The following is a 15,936-nucleotide window of genomic DNA, read 5'->3' on the forward strand; positions in this document are numbered from 1 at the left end:
TCAAAAGATATTTGGATAAGTATATACATAAATATTTGGATGGGCCAAGATCAGGTGGGACTGGGGTATAGTAGGAACTGCAGATGCTGGAAGCTAGAGTCACTAAATGAGGAGATGGAAAAGCACAGCAAGTCAGCATCCAAGGAGCAGGGAAGTCAGTGTTTTGGGTTGAAACCTTTCATCAGGACTGATGAAGAGTTTTGGCCTAAAATGTTGACTTCCCTGTCCTCGGATGCAGGTGAGACTGGTTTAGTTTGGGATTATAGTCGCCTTGGACTGGTTGGACTGAAGTGTCTGCTTCCATGCTGTATGACTCTATGACTCAATAATACAGTAGCATTTTCATTGTTCCATATGGCTTTTTGTCTCCAGATTTAATTTATGCATGCAAATTTCAATTGTTTGTTGATTTCATGCCCTAGTTCATAGAATATTACTTTATTACTAAACCAGTCCAGAAGTGCATTCTAGTACCTGAGGGTTTCTGTTCCTTTATGATTTTGTAACTGTTAATTTTAAGGATGGGCAAAATATGTCAAAATGTGGATTTCAAAATTATTCGCACTAAATGTTACCAAATGTTCCCAGAGAGCATTCTGAAGTGTATTACGAGCATAGTTCTTCAAATTGTTATTTAAATTTTGAATAGATTTTGTGTCTTATGCCACTTGAAGACTGCATTAGTGCTGGAAATGCAGTTGAAGCAGTTCCTTATGATAGAAACAGCACAACTTTGAGTTCCATAAAGAAACCTATCTTTAATTCAGCTGGGAATATGCTGATATTGTTTTAGCAGTAAGATTTAAAGGTTTTGATCCCTGTTTCTCTTTGCTGTTTAATGTAAGCCCAAATCGAGTCTGGCGAATGGACTAATTCCCATTTTGTTATTAAATGTTGAGTTTTCAGTTCTGGCCCAAACTGGATGCCCAACCTCAGAAGGGAAGCTCGCCACTTTTCACACCACTAACCATTGCGATGAATAGGAGGCACTTGATCAGAGTTATAATCTGAGATTGAAACGATTTGTTTGCATTGAACCTTTATAATTTGCAGTACTTCCATGTTATTCTGCATTTTTAATGAAAACTTTTACTGCTTCTGTGTTCAAGATAGAACTGGATTGCGAACTGCAAAGGAAGAACAAATGAGCAAGGCTACAGGGAGGAGGATGGGAGTGGCATTAGGCAGATTGCTTGAGAACCAGAAACTTTTTTATTTCAAAAATATACTTAGGTCATAAACATGCTTCGGTTGTGTACAGTAACATATGAGGAGAACAGACGGACGCAGGAGACAAACTCTGTTCAACAAACAAACCAAAGGCATCTCTTAGTTGTACAAGACGATCTTTACATGCATTTGAGGGACTGGGAGGATCCAGTAACTGAACAGACTCCCATTTACCTTCAAAGGTGTGATGACCTTTTTTTTGAGAGAGATTCTAAGGCAGAAGTAGTGAGCTGGCTAGTGATGATGTGTTGAATAAACATCTTGGGAGGCCTTGTTTTTTCTAAACAGCCTAAATGGGTGTGGCCAGTTCTGTCAGATCAGGATTTCTCTGTTTTGGTTTTCAGTAGCATCAGAAGTTGTTGGGGTCTCAACAGATTTGGAAGCTTCAGTAAATGTCTCCAGGCTGCTACTCCCACTGAATTTTGTCTTGAAGCTTTTTCCTTCTGGGTTGGAGGACTACATTGTAAGAATCTGTGTCTGAATTTACCTTTTTGCCAAGGGGTGTGCTTATGGGACACACTGCCCTCCAACCCCACCACACCCGGCACCTTCCCCTGCAACCACAGGAAATGCTACACTTGCCCCCACACCTCCTCCCTCACCCCTATCCCAGGCCCCAAGATGACATTCCACATTAAGCAGAGGTTCACCTGCATTGGAGACCGCTTTGCAGAACACCTCCGCTCAGTTCGCAACAAACAACTGCACCTCCCAGTCGCAAACCATTTCCACTCCCCCTCCCATTCTTTAGATGACATGTCCATCATGGGCCTCCTGCAGTGCCACAATGATGCCACCCGAAGGTTGCAGGAACAGCAACTCATATTCCGCCTGGGAACCCTGCAGCCTAATGGTATCAATGTGGACTTCACCAGTTTCAAAATCTCCCCTTCCCCAACTGCATCCCTAAACCAGCCCAGTTCGTCCCCTCCCCCCACTGCACCACACAACCAGCCCAGCTCTTCCCCCCCCCCCCCCACTGCATCCCAAAACCAGTCCAACCTGTCTCTGCCTCCCTAACCGGTTCTTCCTCTCACCCATCCCTTCCTCCCACCCCAAGCCGCACCCCCATCTACCTACTAACCTCATCCCACCTCCTTGACCTGTCCGTCTTCCCTGGACTGACCTATCCCCTCCCTACCTCCCCACCTATACTCTCTCCACCTATCTTCTTTACTCTCCATCTTCGGTCCGCCTCCCCCTCTCTCCCTATTTATTCCAGTTCCCTCTCCCCATCCCCTCTCTGATGAAGGGTCTAGGCCCGAAACGTCAGCTTTTGTGCTCCTGAGATGCTGCTGGGCCTGCTGTGTTCATCCACCCTCACATTTTATTGCTTATGGGATGTTACTGTTTTGGAATAGTTAATTAGTAGTCATTGTATCAATTATTTGGTTGGGTTTTCACTAGAGTTATTTTAAATTGCCTCTTTATTTGGTTGTATTATAACAATACAGGGTTTAAATAAATTGTGTTTTGCTTAATGTTGAGTAATTTTACCAACTGAATTGCATTTGGAAATTTGTTATGGTCCAGACTAGGCCCCCTCAAAAAATGTTTTAAGAAGGTAGCCTGACCCTAACTTTTTCTTATTTTAAAGGCAGCTATAACATCCTGTCTTCTAGATGTAATTGAACTGGTCAAACTATTTGACAGTAAGCAAAACACAACTTCCTTAAACATTATAGTTAAAGTGCAACCAAAGAAGGAGGAATTTAGAATAACTTAACTCGAGTGGAAAACCCAACCAAACAGTAGATACAGTAACTATTACTAATTAACTGTTCCAATATAGTTACATTCTGCAAACACACCCATTGGCAAAAAGGTAAATTGAGACACAGATTCTCAAATGCAGTTCTCCAATCCAGAAGAAGAAATAACGAGAAAAAATTCAGAGGGAGTAGCAGCCAGGAGACATTTACTGAAGCTTCCAGCTCTGTCGAGAAACCAACAACTTCTGATGCTGCTGAAAAAACAAAACGAAGAAATCCTGATCCGAGAGCTGGCCAGACCCATTTAAGATTTTTTAAAAAAAAACCTGAGGTCTCCCAAGCTGTTCACTCAAAAGAGGTCTTTACTAGCCAGCTTGACACCTCTACCTTACAAGCTCTCTTTTGACAAAAAAGAACAAAATAACCTCTTAAAACCACAGCTTTGTCACAGTGAAAGACCTCAGGGACGCTGGTCTTCCCTCACTGCATCTTGGCACCGGCTGTCCTCACCTTTTAGTGCTTCCCTCAGCGCTGGACGTTGGAATGTGCCAGTCTGCAACATTGTCGGAGTCAGCTCCTTACTCTGGAAGACCTGCAAATTTTGGGCAGACCAAAGAGCTCCATTGACCGAGTTGATGGCCTCCAGGCATAGTCAGTGTTTGTCTTGGTGTGTGTCCCGGGGCACAGACTGCAGAGCACAGAGTCCTGTGTCACTGATGTGCTCGGATCAAACCTCAACAAAAACCTGCATCTTTCTTCAGACTTCTTTTGCAAAGGCACATTCCAGAAGGAGACAGTCTCTACCTCTGTACAGCTGCTTCGAGGGCAATGTACAGTGGCACAGACAGACAGGGTGTGCATGAAGAATCTCACAGATAGTCTCCTTTTCACCACCAGCCAAGTGTTGACTTGGTGCTTGTAGATATGTTCTGGTGACGTAGCATTCTGCCAATCGATTTTGACAGTCTGCTTAGGGTACCACACGACAGGATCCACCCTCACCTTTTTCTGCAAGGTCTCAAAAGACACTGTGTGCCGACCACTTCCTGATGGACTTGTGGTCAAAGGTGTTTCTCTTTGCAAATTTCTCCACAAAGGACATATGATACAAACGGTCCGACTTCTTGGAGCATTCTTGGCAATGATGCCTGTTCCATCCTTTGCAACCAACAGCAGATAGAACCTCATTATGTTGTGAAATTTGGTGTTTGTGTACTGAGGGTCTATGCACATCTTCATCCAGTTACACACAAAGGTGGCCATCAGGATGAGGGCAGTGTCGAGTACACAACCCGGCCCCCCCCCATCCAGAGTTTTGTACACGGTGTCCCTGTGGGCTTGATCCATCTTAGACCTCCAGATGAAGTTGAATGTTGGCTCAGGTAATTGCAAAGATACAGGTTTGGGGAATGGGCCAGACCTGTGCCATGCACAGCAACAGAGAGTTTCTCACACTTCTGATGACCAGGATTTTACTAGTAATGGAGAGGGACCATTGCTCTCAGTTTCTGCCTCACCTTGGATATGCAATTCTCCCAAGATTTTGCATCTACCCTGGCCCCTCTGAACCATAGTCTGAGTGAAGGGTCATCAGCCTTTCATTCTGTGTTATTTCCCAGCTATGCAAGAAAAGTATTTAAATAACACAAGATTTGCATCCTATTTCAATATTCCAAACAAACTGACACATTATATTAATACTGAACCACTTTCAAGTAAACTTAACACTACAGTAACAGATAGGTTAGCAGTTCTTGATTTGTTTGTTGCCCTGCTATTATTATTCTCCCCAGTTATTATGATTATTCTCTAATTTGTTTCACTGTTTCCCTAATTGAGTCATCTGGATGGATAACTACTGAAATCTTTTAACAGTCTTGTCAAGGTGATATGTCTGCAGTTTTTAAGGATTGAGACCGAATTACAGCCTCTGCTATCACTTCACCTGGAAAAATTTTGTTCTTTTCGTACATGTTGCATTAGGTTTTCATTATTGGACTGATGTCTGTGTATCTGTTTAAATAGATTGTGATATAAAATTGGTGTATACAGACCAAAACAGTGTGAGGACAATGTCATCTTGTGCAAAGAAAATGTCTGTCTTTATAATAATATAGTATGTGCGTATTCTGGAAATCTGTGATCACATTTGACTTCATGATTATGTTCATTATGAAATGGTTTGTCAGTTGCATCAGTTTGTTAATCACTGACATGGAGATCTGTTATGTAGTATAATTAAGCAAGTTATTTCTGTTGGAAAGGATTGTTTATATTATAGAATAAGGAAGGACACAAAATTCATTGTCCCTTATGTATTCTGTGTTTTGGGTGAATTTGTAAAACACCGTGAAGAAGAATGTGTTTTTCATCTTGTGTAGCTTAAAATCTGTTCCTAAAATTTTTTTTGCTTATTCTGTTCACTTGGAATTAAGTTTCTGTGATTTGCTGAGCTGTATTTTTTATTAATGTATTGTAAATCGTTTCTACAATAACAGAATTATGGTGTGTGAATTGTGGTGTTTTCCTCATTGTCATAGAAGAAAATTGCAGATTGCTTTGATTTATCACATTCTTTTAAAAGTGTCCAAGTGTCTGTGTAAAGGCGGAACGATGCTGTGATAGGCAAAGATTTAGAATGATGAATCAATCTTATACTGTCTCCTAAAGCCCGTGTGCTTCTTCTATGTTTAAAGTTTGCGGTTGTGTTTACGGTTCAACATCAAGTTTCTTTTCCAGTTTTTTTTCAATGGTTTACTTGTTCTACAACTTTTCTTGATCCTTTTATGCCTATAACCTTAACACAACAGCGAGCAAAATGCAAATGACTAATCTCACTGCTGACTTGAAGAATGAGAATTTAGTGGCAGTATTAAGATTCAACACAGTGTATTTAATCAGGATGGAAAAATGTTATTAATACCTAATTGGTCTTGGATGTTACTAAAGTATTGTGACAGAGTGCTGAAAGTTGGTAGATTTTTTTTCCGTAAGCCTGTGGAAAATTTCACAAATATGTTTTTCTGTCATGTTTGGATTCAGCATTTTTCAGTTTTATAAGTGGGTCTATACAGTAAAATAAGCAATGTGACAACAAAGGTCAAGGCACTAAAACTGGTTTCAAATTTCACTGAGTCAACACAAGCACTTAATCTGTGCTCTAAGTGTTTCTGCTTCTATGATGATCAGCCTTGAATCAGACAGCATGCAGAGTACAACGTGTAAATGCTGGAAATATTCAGCAGGCCTGATAGTATCTGTGGAGATTGACTCTCACTCTGACACTGACTCCGACAGTGTTCTGTGTTTCAGGTCCATGCCAGTCCTGCTGATGGTTTCTAACATTGTCAGTTTTTGTGCACTAAATAACAAGTCTTGATGTTTTTCTAGGATGGTCTGTTATATGTATGGGCTGAGGATAAGTTGTCAGTACCAGATTTCAAGGGAAAAAAAGCCTTACGTTCATTTGGAGTCTAAGAGCTAAAACTTAAAACAAAAATCCAGGAAATGTTGGTGGTGTATTGTGGCATTTTATATGCCCAAACATGAATTTTGATTCCTAGTTAAAAGATGTTCAATACATTGGCAAAAAAATGCTAATTCAGAGTTATCCTTAGTACATGCCTATAGCACTGAAGTTGCATGAATTTTTAAATGAAAATTTAATTGTTACCCTTTATAATGTTAAGGAGGAAGGAAATTATGACAAATCTTTTGCATGGCTGTTTATGATTTATTATTTCTTTTTCTGACTTAGAATCTGAATCACTCGTGGAATTGGATGTAAAGGATAACATGTCCAATGTATCCAAGGACAGAAGTAATAGGTGGCAAGAAATTCAGAAAGGACTCCAATTTATCCAGTAAATATCTTTCTAAGCAACTCACTTCATTTGACTGTTCATTGTAGTATTCAATTAAATTTTCTCCCACTGAAGTAAGTTGCTATTTCGTGTACCTGGCCAGACTGATTTTTTGACTTTCCAAAACATCATTTCTCAAGATGTCTGTGATGCTTACTATTCAGCATTTATTGTTCATCCACTGTAGTTGTGGAGGTTGTAGGCTCAGAAATAGCAGTCAGAAGAGCTTGATGAATGGCTGCAGTGTATCTGGTAGCTTGTACACGTTGCTCCCATCATGCATCAGTAGTGAAGATCATTAAGTCTTGGCAGTAGAGACTACAGAATAAACTATTTGCTACCATTTCTCATGGTACAGTGTTTAACTGATCATGAAAGATGAACCACTTTAGATGTTTGCTCCAACTTTAGCATTGATTTTTTAAAAAATCATAGGATGTCTCTGGTGAGAAAATTCACAAATCAGAAGTGCAAAGGGATCTGGGAGTGTTGGTCCAGGATTCTCTAAAGGTTAACTTGCAGGTAGAGTCCGTAATTAAGAAAGCGAATGTAATTTTGTCATTTATCTCAAGAAGGTTGGAATATAAAAGCAGCGATGTGCTTCTGAGGCTTTATAAGGCTCCAGTTAGGCCCCGTTTAGAATACTGTGTCCAATTTTGGGCCCCACACCTCAGGAAGGACATACTAGCCCTGGAGCGCGTCCAGCGGAGATTCACACGGATGATCCCTGGAATGGTAGGTTTAACGTATGATGAACGGCTAAGGATCCTGGGATTGTACTCATTAGAGTTTAGAAGGTTGAGGGGAGATCAAATAGAAACTTACAAGATAATGTATGGTTTAGAAGGGGTGGACGCTAGGAAATTGTTTCCATTAGGTGGGGAGACTAGGACCCGTGGGCACAGCCTTAAAATTAGAGGGGGTAAATTTAAAACTGAAATGAGACGACATTTCTTCAGCCAGAGAGTGGTGGGCTTTTGGAATTCATTGCCGCAGAGTGCAGTGGAGGCCGGGACGTTGGATGCCTTCAAGGCGGAGATCGACAAATTCTTGATCTCAAAAGGAATCAAGGGCTACGGGGAGAGTGCAGGGAAGTGGTGTTGAAATGCCCATCAGCCATGATTTAAATGGCGGAGTGGACTTGATGGGTCGATTGGCCTTACTTCCACTCCTATGTCTTATGGTCTTATGGCTATCTTAATATTTATTACCTATCACTGTTTTTCATTCTGGTGCAGTTAAAGATTTTTAAAAATTCGCTTAGAAGATACAGGCATCTCTGGCTGGACCAGCATTTATTGCCCTCAGGGCTTTTAAGAGTCAACCACATTGCTGTGGGTTTGAGTCACAGGACTGAGCAGGATGACAAATTTTTTTCCTTAAGGGACGTTAGTAAGCCAGATGGGTTTTTCTGGTCAGTCAGCAATGGTGTCATGGTCATCATTAGACCGTTAATGCCACATTCTTTTTATTGAATTCGAATTTCACCATCTGCCATGGGACTCCAGAATATTAGCTAAATTTCTGGATTAATAGTCTCTCGATAATATTGCCTCCCCACAAGCTAAGAGCTAAAAGGAAATTGTCTCCAGTTTCTTTTCTTTGCCTTAACTTGCAGTTGAGCACCTGGCCAACCTGATACGGTTGATATCATTACATTTAAGAAATGATGAGTGAATTCTGTGACTGTGGTAATAATCAATGCTTGATGTTCTTTGGAGATTGTGAATCGTCTGTGGTAGTGGGTGTAAACATGAAAGAGTTATTTCTTGGGACCTGATGATCTCGGTGGGGAAGAACTTTAATTGGAAGAATGTCTAGGGATTTACTGGGTATGCAGCCAATATATTTGTGTTCATTGACATTGTTGACCAGTAAATTGTGTCAATAATTACCCAAGTCATAACTACTGATGGAACCAGATTGTGAAATAACTCTTCAGATTTTCACAAATATGAGCATATCCACATATGTTGGCTCTGATTCATGCATTATTTTTCTGATGTATTAATACATGAGACAATTGGTCATGAGTAATTTGAGCCAGTTTTTGAATCTTACAGACAGAAACCTATGGGAAAAGGGCTAAGAACAGGAAAAGCTTAGTTTGAGTAAGTTAGGTTACTGTAGTCTTGCCAGATCATTAGAGAAAGAGAGGACACTGGTGGTGGTTTAACCTGATGGTCATCATTGCCTTAGGGGAGGGGAAAGGTTGAGCAGGAGAGTTCATGGTAACCAGTGCAGGAACTTAACCCGTGCTGTCGATATTGCTGTGCATCTCAAACCATTTATAAAGCCAACTGAGCTGACTGACCAAACTGGCTTTGAGCAGTCTGTTCTATGCTATAGTTTGATGTTTTTGCTGTAGTAAACATTTGTATACAAAAATATGTTTTTAAATTCGAATTTTATAAGTAAGATACAGAATAGTGATTTTGTACACTTTTCACTGCACTCATTGATTCGTATACTTAAGTACACATGACAATAAAATCTAATTCTAATTCTGTATTGAAAGAGTATGATTTTGTATTGAAAGCACATCTCATGACTTTTGAAATCAACCAATTAACCAGAAATGTTTTTTGGAAAGTGTTATCATAATATAGCGTGAGTGAAGACTGATTGCAGGGTGTGCATCTTTGTTTCTGCGCAGTTTCAAAATCACTTTGGATGTTTTGGTAATCTGACTTTTAAAGTGCTGATAATTGCAACAATGCTGTCTGTAGTAGAATCTTAATTGTTGGAAACAGGTGCTGGAAAGAGTTTGATGGGTTGACTATCAACAAAACTCCTTTTGTTTTGCAGATCTCCATTGCCGTATCCTGGTACTGAACGAGAATATGAGGTAAAGTAAATATTTTTATTGTATCTCAATTAATCTAGTAGTTTTAGTACGTTTTTAGGAGGGTGTAGATCAGATAATGTGAAACTTTTTAAGGTTTATTTGTGAGAATTTAAACTTAATTCAGAAGAATGTATTTCTGTTCCTGAGACTAAAATTGTAATACATCAAGATGTTCATATGATCTGGAGAGATTCGCATCTTCCTATACTTACTTTTGTTGGGTTACTTGAGTACAGTGCGTAGAGGAATTAGATGGAAAATGCACAAGTGAACTTGCACAATATTAGGTTTACTAATAATGCAACTCCTGAGGGGTGCATCGAGCCTAACAGTTCACTCAAATATTTGTATTACTTGGGACGAGCACATTTCAACCTCTAGCGTTATGTCTATATGATTTTAACAAACTAGAAGGGGAAACAAAAAGCTGCAAATGATTGATTTTATCATGAAAGTGAAATAGTCCTTGTGATGGAACTTAAAACCACAACTTCCTGAAGTGAAAGTAAGAGGACAGTCCCATGGCTGATACCTAAGCATCAATGCCAATGTGGTCTGATAGCATGAATCTTCAATAATGCTTCTTATTCAAGTAAAGATTTGGATGTTTTTTGTATTCTAGTAATAAAAAGGGCTTGAAACAGAGTTTTTACCTTAAATTTTCTTACCTCTTTAAAAAGGCTTACGAGTTTATTGTTGTACAGAGTGATATTTGCATCTACATTAATTATGTTAATTTTTAGGTGTTTCTTCAAGACCTCGTGAGAAATTTATATGATGAGGGAAATGATAAGTTCAGAGAACGCAATTGGGCTGATGCTTTGAATCAGTATACTGAGGCTTTAAATGTGGCTCATTATGCATCTGAAGAAGTCAGTATTGTAAGTGGAGTAATAGAGAAGCTGTATGCAAATCGTGCAGCCTGCTACTTGAATATGGTAAGATAAAGGGCATAGCAACACACGTCTAATTTTTGCTGCTAAATTTTCTTCCTAATTATTTCATATGAAGCAATACGACAAGAATTTATACTTTGAATAAACTTTTGTGAAAATGTAAATCTGTTTTGTAATTTTGCTTCAAAATTGTCCAAGGTTAAAAATAGATATCTTTCTTGGTTATGAGCTGTTTAGTATCATAACTGAACCTAGATCTGTGCTTGTCTATGTACTGTGCGTGCACACTTCCTGAAGAAATAACTTGATAACTTTTTTGTCTTATTTATTTCCTCCCCATATTTGTTTTTGATGGCTAAAGCTAATTGTGTCACCATCTTAAATAATATTTTTCTACATGTGCAACTCTCTTGTCATTTTAGGGTCTCTATAATCAGGTATTAGATGATTGTGACAAAGCTTTACAGTTGAATGATCGTAATTACAGAGCACTCTATCGAAAAGGAAAATCCTTGAAAGTGTTAGGAAGGCATGAGGAAGCCTACAAAGTTATTGCAGAGTGTTCACTAGCTGTGCCACAGGTGAGGGAAATGGCAATTTCATTTACTTGACAATCATTATTCAAAACATTGTACTTTCAACCCGTTTATATGGTACAGTGATTATTTATTTTGAATGTTATTTTACAAAAAATTGAGCAATTTCACTATTCAGGTGTTTACAGCTCATAATCTTTAAAGAAAAGTGGCAACTACTGATGGCAGTACTTGTATCAGAAAAGTGAACGCTTCATGTCAGGAGGTAACACAGATATTCGGCTTTATATTAGCAATCTGACTGTAGTGGTATTTTAACAGTATTGTAGAAACTATGTCTCTGTGCTCACTGTTTTGAGGTTGCTAGGATGTTGATTTTGTCTGCTGTTTAACGTGCCAAAGACCTTTTGATTTCAGTCATATGCATGGGGCTACTATCAACAGACGAGAAACTTCTTTATGAAGAGGTAAAGGAAAAAGGGCAGCTGGAATTTCATTAGGTTTTGCATGTTTCCCGAGTGCCAGTTAGAAAGTAGCATTATCAGAGTGGTGGAATCAGAATGCTTGTCTGCTCTAATATGATCAGAAGGCCATGGAGTTGGGAGCCTCAAGATAGAGGATAAAATGATAAACTTAAGGCAAGTAGGAAAGGGAGGAGAGAAATAAATCATTGTGATTGGTTTCTTACTTTGCTGAAAGCATTATAGTTTTTTTTTGCTGTCTTCTGAGTAATGTGATTTCAACATTCTCTTATTTCTAAATTGTTATCCAAGTTCCTATCACCTCCACTCTTCAGTATAATAATTTTAAATGTTAGCTTCAGAATGAATGAAACATACAGCTTAGATCATTTGAAAGTAACAGCATTTAAAATTCATTGTGTTTTGGTGCCCTGCAGGTGTTGAACATTCCCTTCGTATGCGAGTGTTAAGAGGAAGTTCTCTGCTGCTATTTGAATCCAGTGTTTTTGTTCCTTTCTCAAAACTGCAAAGTACTAGAAAAGCTATTTTGCCAAACAGTAACTGAAACCATTTTCTATTATTAATAATGAATTCAAGAACAGGAGTAAGCCATTTGGACCTTCACACCTGCTCCGCCATTCCTAAACATCTTGGTTGGTCTGTTTTGCTGTCTCAGCTCCACTTTCCTGTTTGCATTCTCTAGCTCCCAACTCTCTTGTCTGTCAAAAATCCATCTCAATCAGAAATAAAATGATTTAACATTCACTGCCTTTACAAAAGAGAATTTTTCATATTAATGACGCTGAGAGAAATAAAATGGTCCTCCATTTCTGTATTAAAAGAAAACCTCTTACTTTTAAACAATGCCGCCTTGTTTTCATCTACCCATTAAAGGAAACATCTTCTCAGTATCTATCCTGTTAATTCCCCTCAGTATCTTGTATGTTTCAATAAGATCATCTCCTTTCTTTTAAGCACCAAAGCACACAGCTAGTTTTATCTATCTTTATGAGACAAGTCCTTTGTCCCAGGAATGAGTTGAATGACCCTTCTGAACTGCTTCTTGTGCAATTATTTATATTTCCAGTAAGCAAACCAAAACAAATGTAGTAAGCCAGATGTGATCTCAACAGAGCCCACTTAACTGTGGTAAAACTTCCCAATTTTTATATTCTATTTCTCTTACAGTAACCATCAACATTTGACTTGCATTCACAATCAACTTGCTGTATCTGTAATTTTTTTGTGATCAATATCTCAGGTCATTCAGATCCCTCTGTACCACCACTTTCGGCTGTTTCTCTCCATTTAACCACATTATATTCCCTTTGCTAAACTTTTTCTGACTCACTTAAACAGTAGATATTCCTTTGCAGACTCTTACCATCTTTGGGCAATTTACTTTTGCCTTTGACAGATTTAGCTGCATGTAGTCAGGCCTTTCCTCCAAATCATTGATATAAATTGTGAATACTTTATAAACAGCACTGGTTGTTTGAAACTTCATTTAACTACAGATTTGCTAATGTGGGTAAGATGTTTAGTCTCTGCTTCTTAATAGTTAACCAATCTTTTATGCATGCTATTATGTCACTTCCTACACTATTTGAGCTTATTTCCTGCAGTAACCTCTGATGCGGCACATCTATCTAATGCCTTTTGGAATTGCAAGTACACAATATCTGCAAGTTTCCTTTTTATTAATCTTCCTTATTATTTTCTCAAAGATATCATAAATAAGCTAAACACTTCCCCTTTCATCAAAGCCAAGTTCAATATGCCTGGTTAAAGTTGCTAATATTTCATTTAACGTCTGCTGCTGGATCTCTACTATCCTGCCTTTTAACCCAGTTCACTTTAACTCCAACCCTTGTAGTTAACATTTCTTCAAGAAACTGAAAGCACTGCGGATGCTGGAAATCAGAAATAAAAACAGAAATTGCTGGAAAAACTCAGCAGATGAGGCAGCATCTTTGGAGAGAAAAAGAGTCAACATTTCAGGTCCAGCGAGCCGTCTTCAAAACTAATGATAGCGAGGAGAAAGTTGGTGTTTGTGCAAAATATAGGGTTGGGGAAAGGACAAGGAGTAAATGATAGGTGGAGATAGAACTCAAGTTGGACAAACAAAGGAGAGGATAACGGTCAGCCTAGGAGAATGAATAACTGTTAATGGGATACAAGGCCTGGTATGTGGGGATTGGGGGTAAGGACATGGGAGAAGATGCTTCATCCTAACATTCTTGAACTCGAAATTGAGTCCACAAGGCTGTAGAGTTTATATGTGGAAAATGAGGTTCTGTTCTCCCAACTTGCTCTGAGCTTCGTTGGAGCACAGCAGCAAACCTGAGACAGAGATGTTGACCAGGAAACAAGGTGCTGTATTGAAGTGACAAGCGACTAGAAGCTCAGGGTCTTTTTTGGGGGCAGTACGTAGGTGTCGGAAGCAGTCACCCTGTCTGCGCTTCATTTCTTCTGTGCAGAGGAAACCACATTGAGCAGCAAATGTGGTAGACTAGATTGAGTGAAGTGCAGAAAAAGCAGTACTTCACCCGGAAGGTGTGCTAGGGCCCTTGGATACTGAGGAGGGAGCAATTAAACAGGTAGGTATTACACCCTCTGCCGTTGCAGGGGAAGGTGCCCCAGAGCTGTGGAGGGATGTTGGGAGTGAAGGACGAGTGGACTAGCATGTCGCAGAGGGAACAGTTCTTGCAGTAGGCTGACAAGGGAGGGGAAGTGAATATGTGCCTGGTGGTGATATCCTGCTGGAGGTGGTGGAAATGGCAGTTAATGATCCTCTGGATGTGGATGCTGGTGCGATGGTAGGTCAGGTGTTGGGTGAAGGCTGAAGTGCAGGATGTGGATTGGACCAAGCTGAGGACCCTGTCAACCATGGTGCTGGGGAATCATCAGTTGAGAATGATGGTGGACATTTTGGAGGACTCCTTGTATAAGTTGGCATTGTAAGAACAGATGTGATGTAGAAGAAAAAAAACTTGGAGAATGGAATAAATTCTTTATAGGAAGCAGGGTGTGACGATGCATAGTCAAGGTAACTGTGGGAGTCTCGTGGTTTACAGTGAATATTGGTCACCAGCCAATACCCAGAAATGCTTATCATGCATGCATTAATTATACAAAAGACTGGTTTTAAGGGCAAATCAAGAAATTATTTAAATTTTATATTTCAGGATGAACTTGTGATAAAATTAACCCAGGAACTGGCTCAGAAATTAGGATTAAAAATTCGAAAAGCTTATGTTAGAACTCAAGTGAGTACCAGTTCTTTGCTACGGACTGATATTTTTCTTAAGTTTTCATTCAGAACCTTTGTGATGTTATTTTAATTGAATGTTTTGTCATTCTGTTTTAGCCTCCCTTAACTCCTGTTGCTGTCAGCTCTTTATCTTCTGTTGAATCTTCTAACCAAGTGAGTACTGTCTTGTTAGCATTTGAGTGTTCAGTATTGTATTTATTCAATATCACTGAGCATTGAGCCAAGTTTGTGCAGTTTTGTTGATACAACAGTTGGATTTAAAATACCTGTGCAAGAGGTCTGTGACAAAAATGGACCTGTTTGCCTGCCATTTTATTTGTAATACCAAAATAAAATTTTGTTTTAGCAGGGTGTAGAGAACAATTCCTCCAAAGAATAAAACTTACCCTTGGTAGCTTAAAAATCTGAGAATTTAATGTTAAAAATGTTAGTTGCATATTGTGACGAATTTAAACACAAACTGGAAAGTTTCTCAGAAAAGTCAAATTTTTGCTGTCGTAAGTTTCACGGTTTGCATACGCAAACTTTTAATTTGCCTGTTTAAAACAGCATATGACCAATGGAATGCATTTGGTGCCAAATCCTCATGTTCACAGGTTCAGTAAAATGTTATTTTTTTTCCTGATTAATGTGAAACATGTTGGGGTAGCCTTCTTTGTAGCATCTGAAGCAGTATTGGTGTAAAACATCATTTTGTCTCCCTGTCCAGCTGATCATGGAAAATTGAGAGACAATGAAACTAATGGTAAATGTAACCTACAGAAAAATCAATGCATATTTAATTATTTGATTGTGAGGACTGTGAAAATTAATTGAAGACCATAAATTTTGTACTGCTTAAGTGGGCTAAGAAGCCTTTTCCTTTTTAATACTGTTGTAATATCTTTCATTGAGGGGAGTTATGGAGGTAAACTATACTAATGAGCCGCTTTGGCTACCCGCTGAAAGGAGGGCCCTACGTGGATGTGCTAGTTGCCTCTGCTTTTACCACATGTTGAAAGAATAGTAAAAATAGGAAAAATGGTGGATGAAAAAGATTAGATATTGTTTTTGACCAACATACAGCTGATTCAAAGGCGAAATATCTTTTTAAAAACTAGAGAACACATAGCTTCC

The 15,936-nt window shown here is 39.0% G+C and overlaps 1 protein-coding gene across 2 annotated transcripts in view; it reads left to right on the plus strand.

Moving 5' to 3' along the window:
- The window catches only part of zc3h7a (zinc finger CCCH-type containing 7A), a 94,017-nt gene that overhangs the window by 29,374 nt on the left and 48,707 nt on the right, over nucleotides 1-15,936 (plus strand). For both annotated transcript variants that reach the window (XM_048551970.2, XM_048551971.2), the window contains exons 2-7: nucleotides 6,700-6,805; nucleotides 9,614-9,653; nucleotides 10,397-10,591; nucleotides 10,972-11,130; nucleotides 14,735-14,815; nucleotides 14,917-14,973. In XM_048551970.2, the coding sequence (XP_048407927.1) occupies nucleotides 6,700-6,805; nucleotides 9,614-9,653; nucleotides 10,397-10,591; nucleotides 10,972-11,130; nucleotides 14,735-14,815; nucleotides 14,917-14,973 (638 nt within the window). The remainder of the gene's footprint in view (nucleotides 1-6,699; nucleotides 6,806-9,613; nucleotides 9,654-10,396; nucleotides 10,592-10,971; nucleotides 11,131-14,734; nucleotides 14,816-14,916; nucleotides 14,974-15,936) is intronic.

The sequence above is a fragment of the Stegostoma tigrinum genome, chromosome 23, assembly GCF_030684315.1.
Source record: "Stegostoma tigrinum isolate sSteTig4 chromosome 23, sSteTig4.hap1, whole genome shotgun sequence".
Classification (NCBI taxonomy): domain Eukaryota; kingdom Metazoa; phylum Chordata; class Chondrichthyes; order Orectolobiformes; family Stegostomatidae; genus Stegostoma; species Stegostoma tigrinum.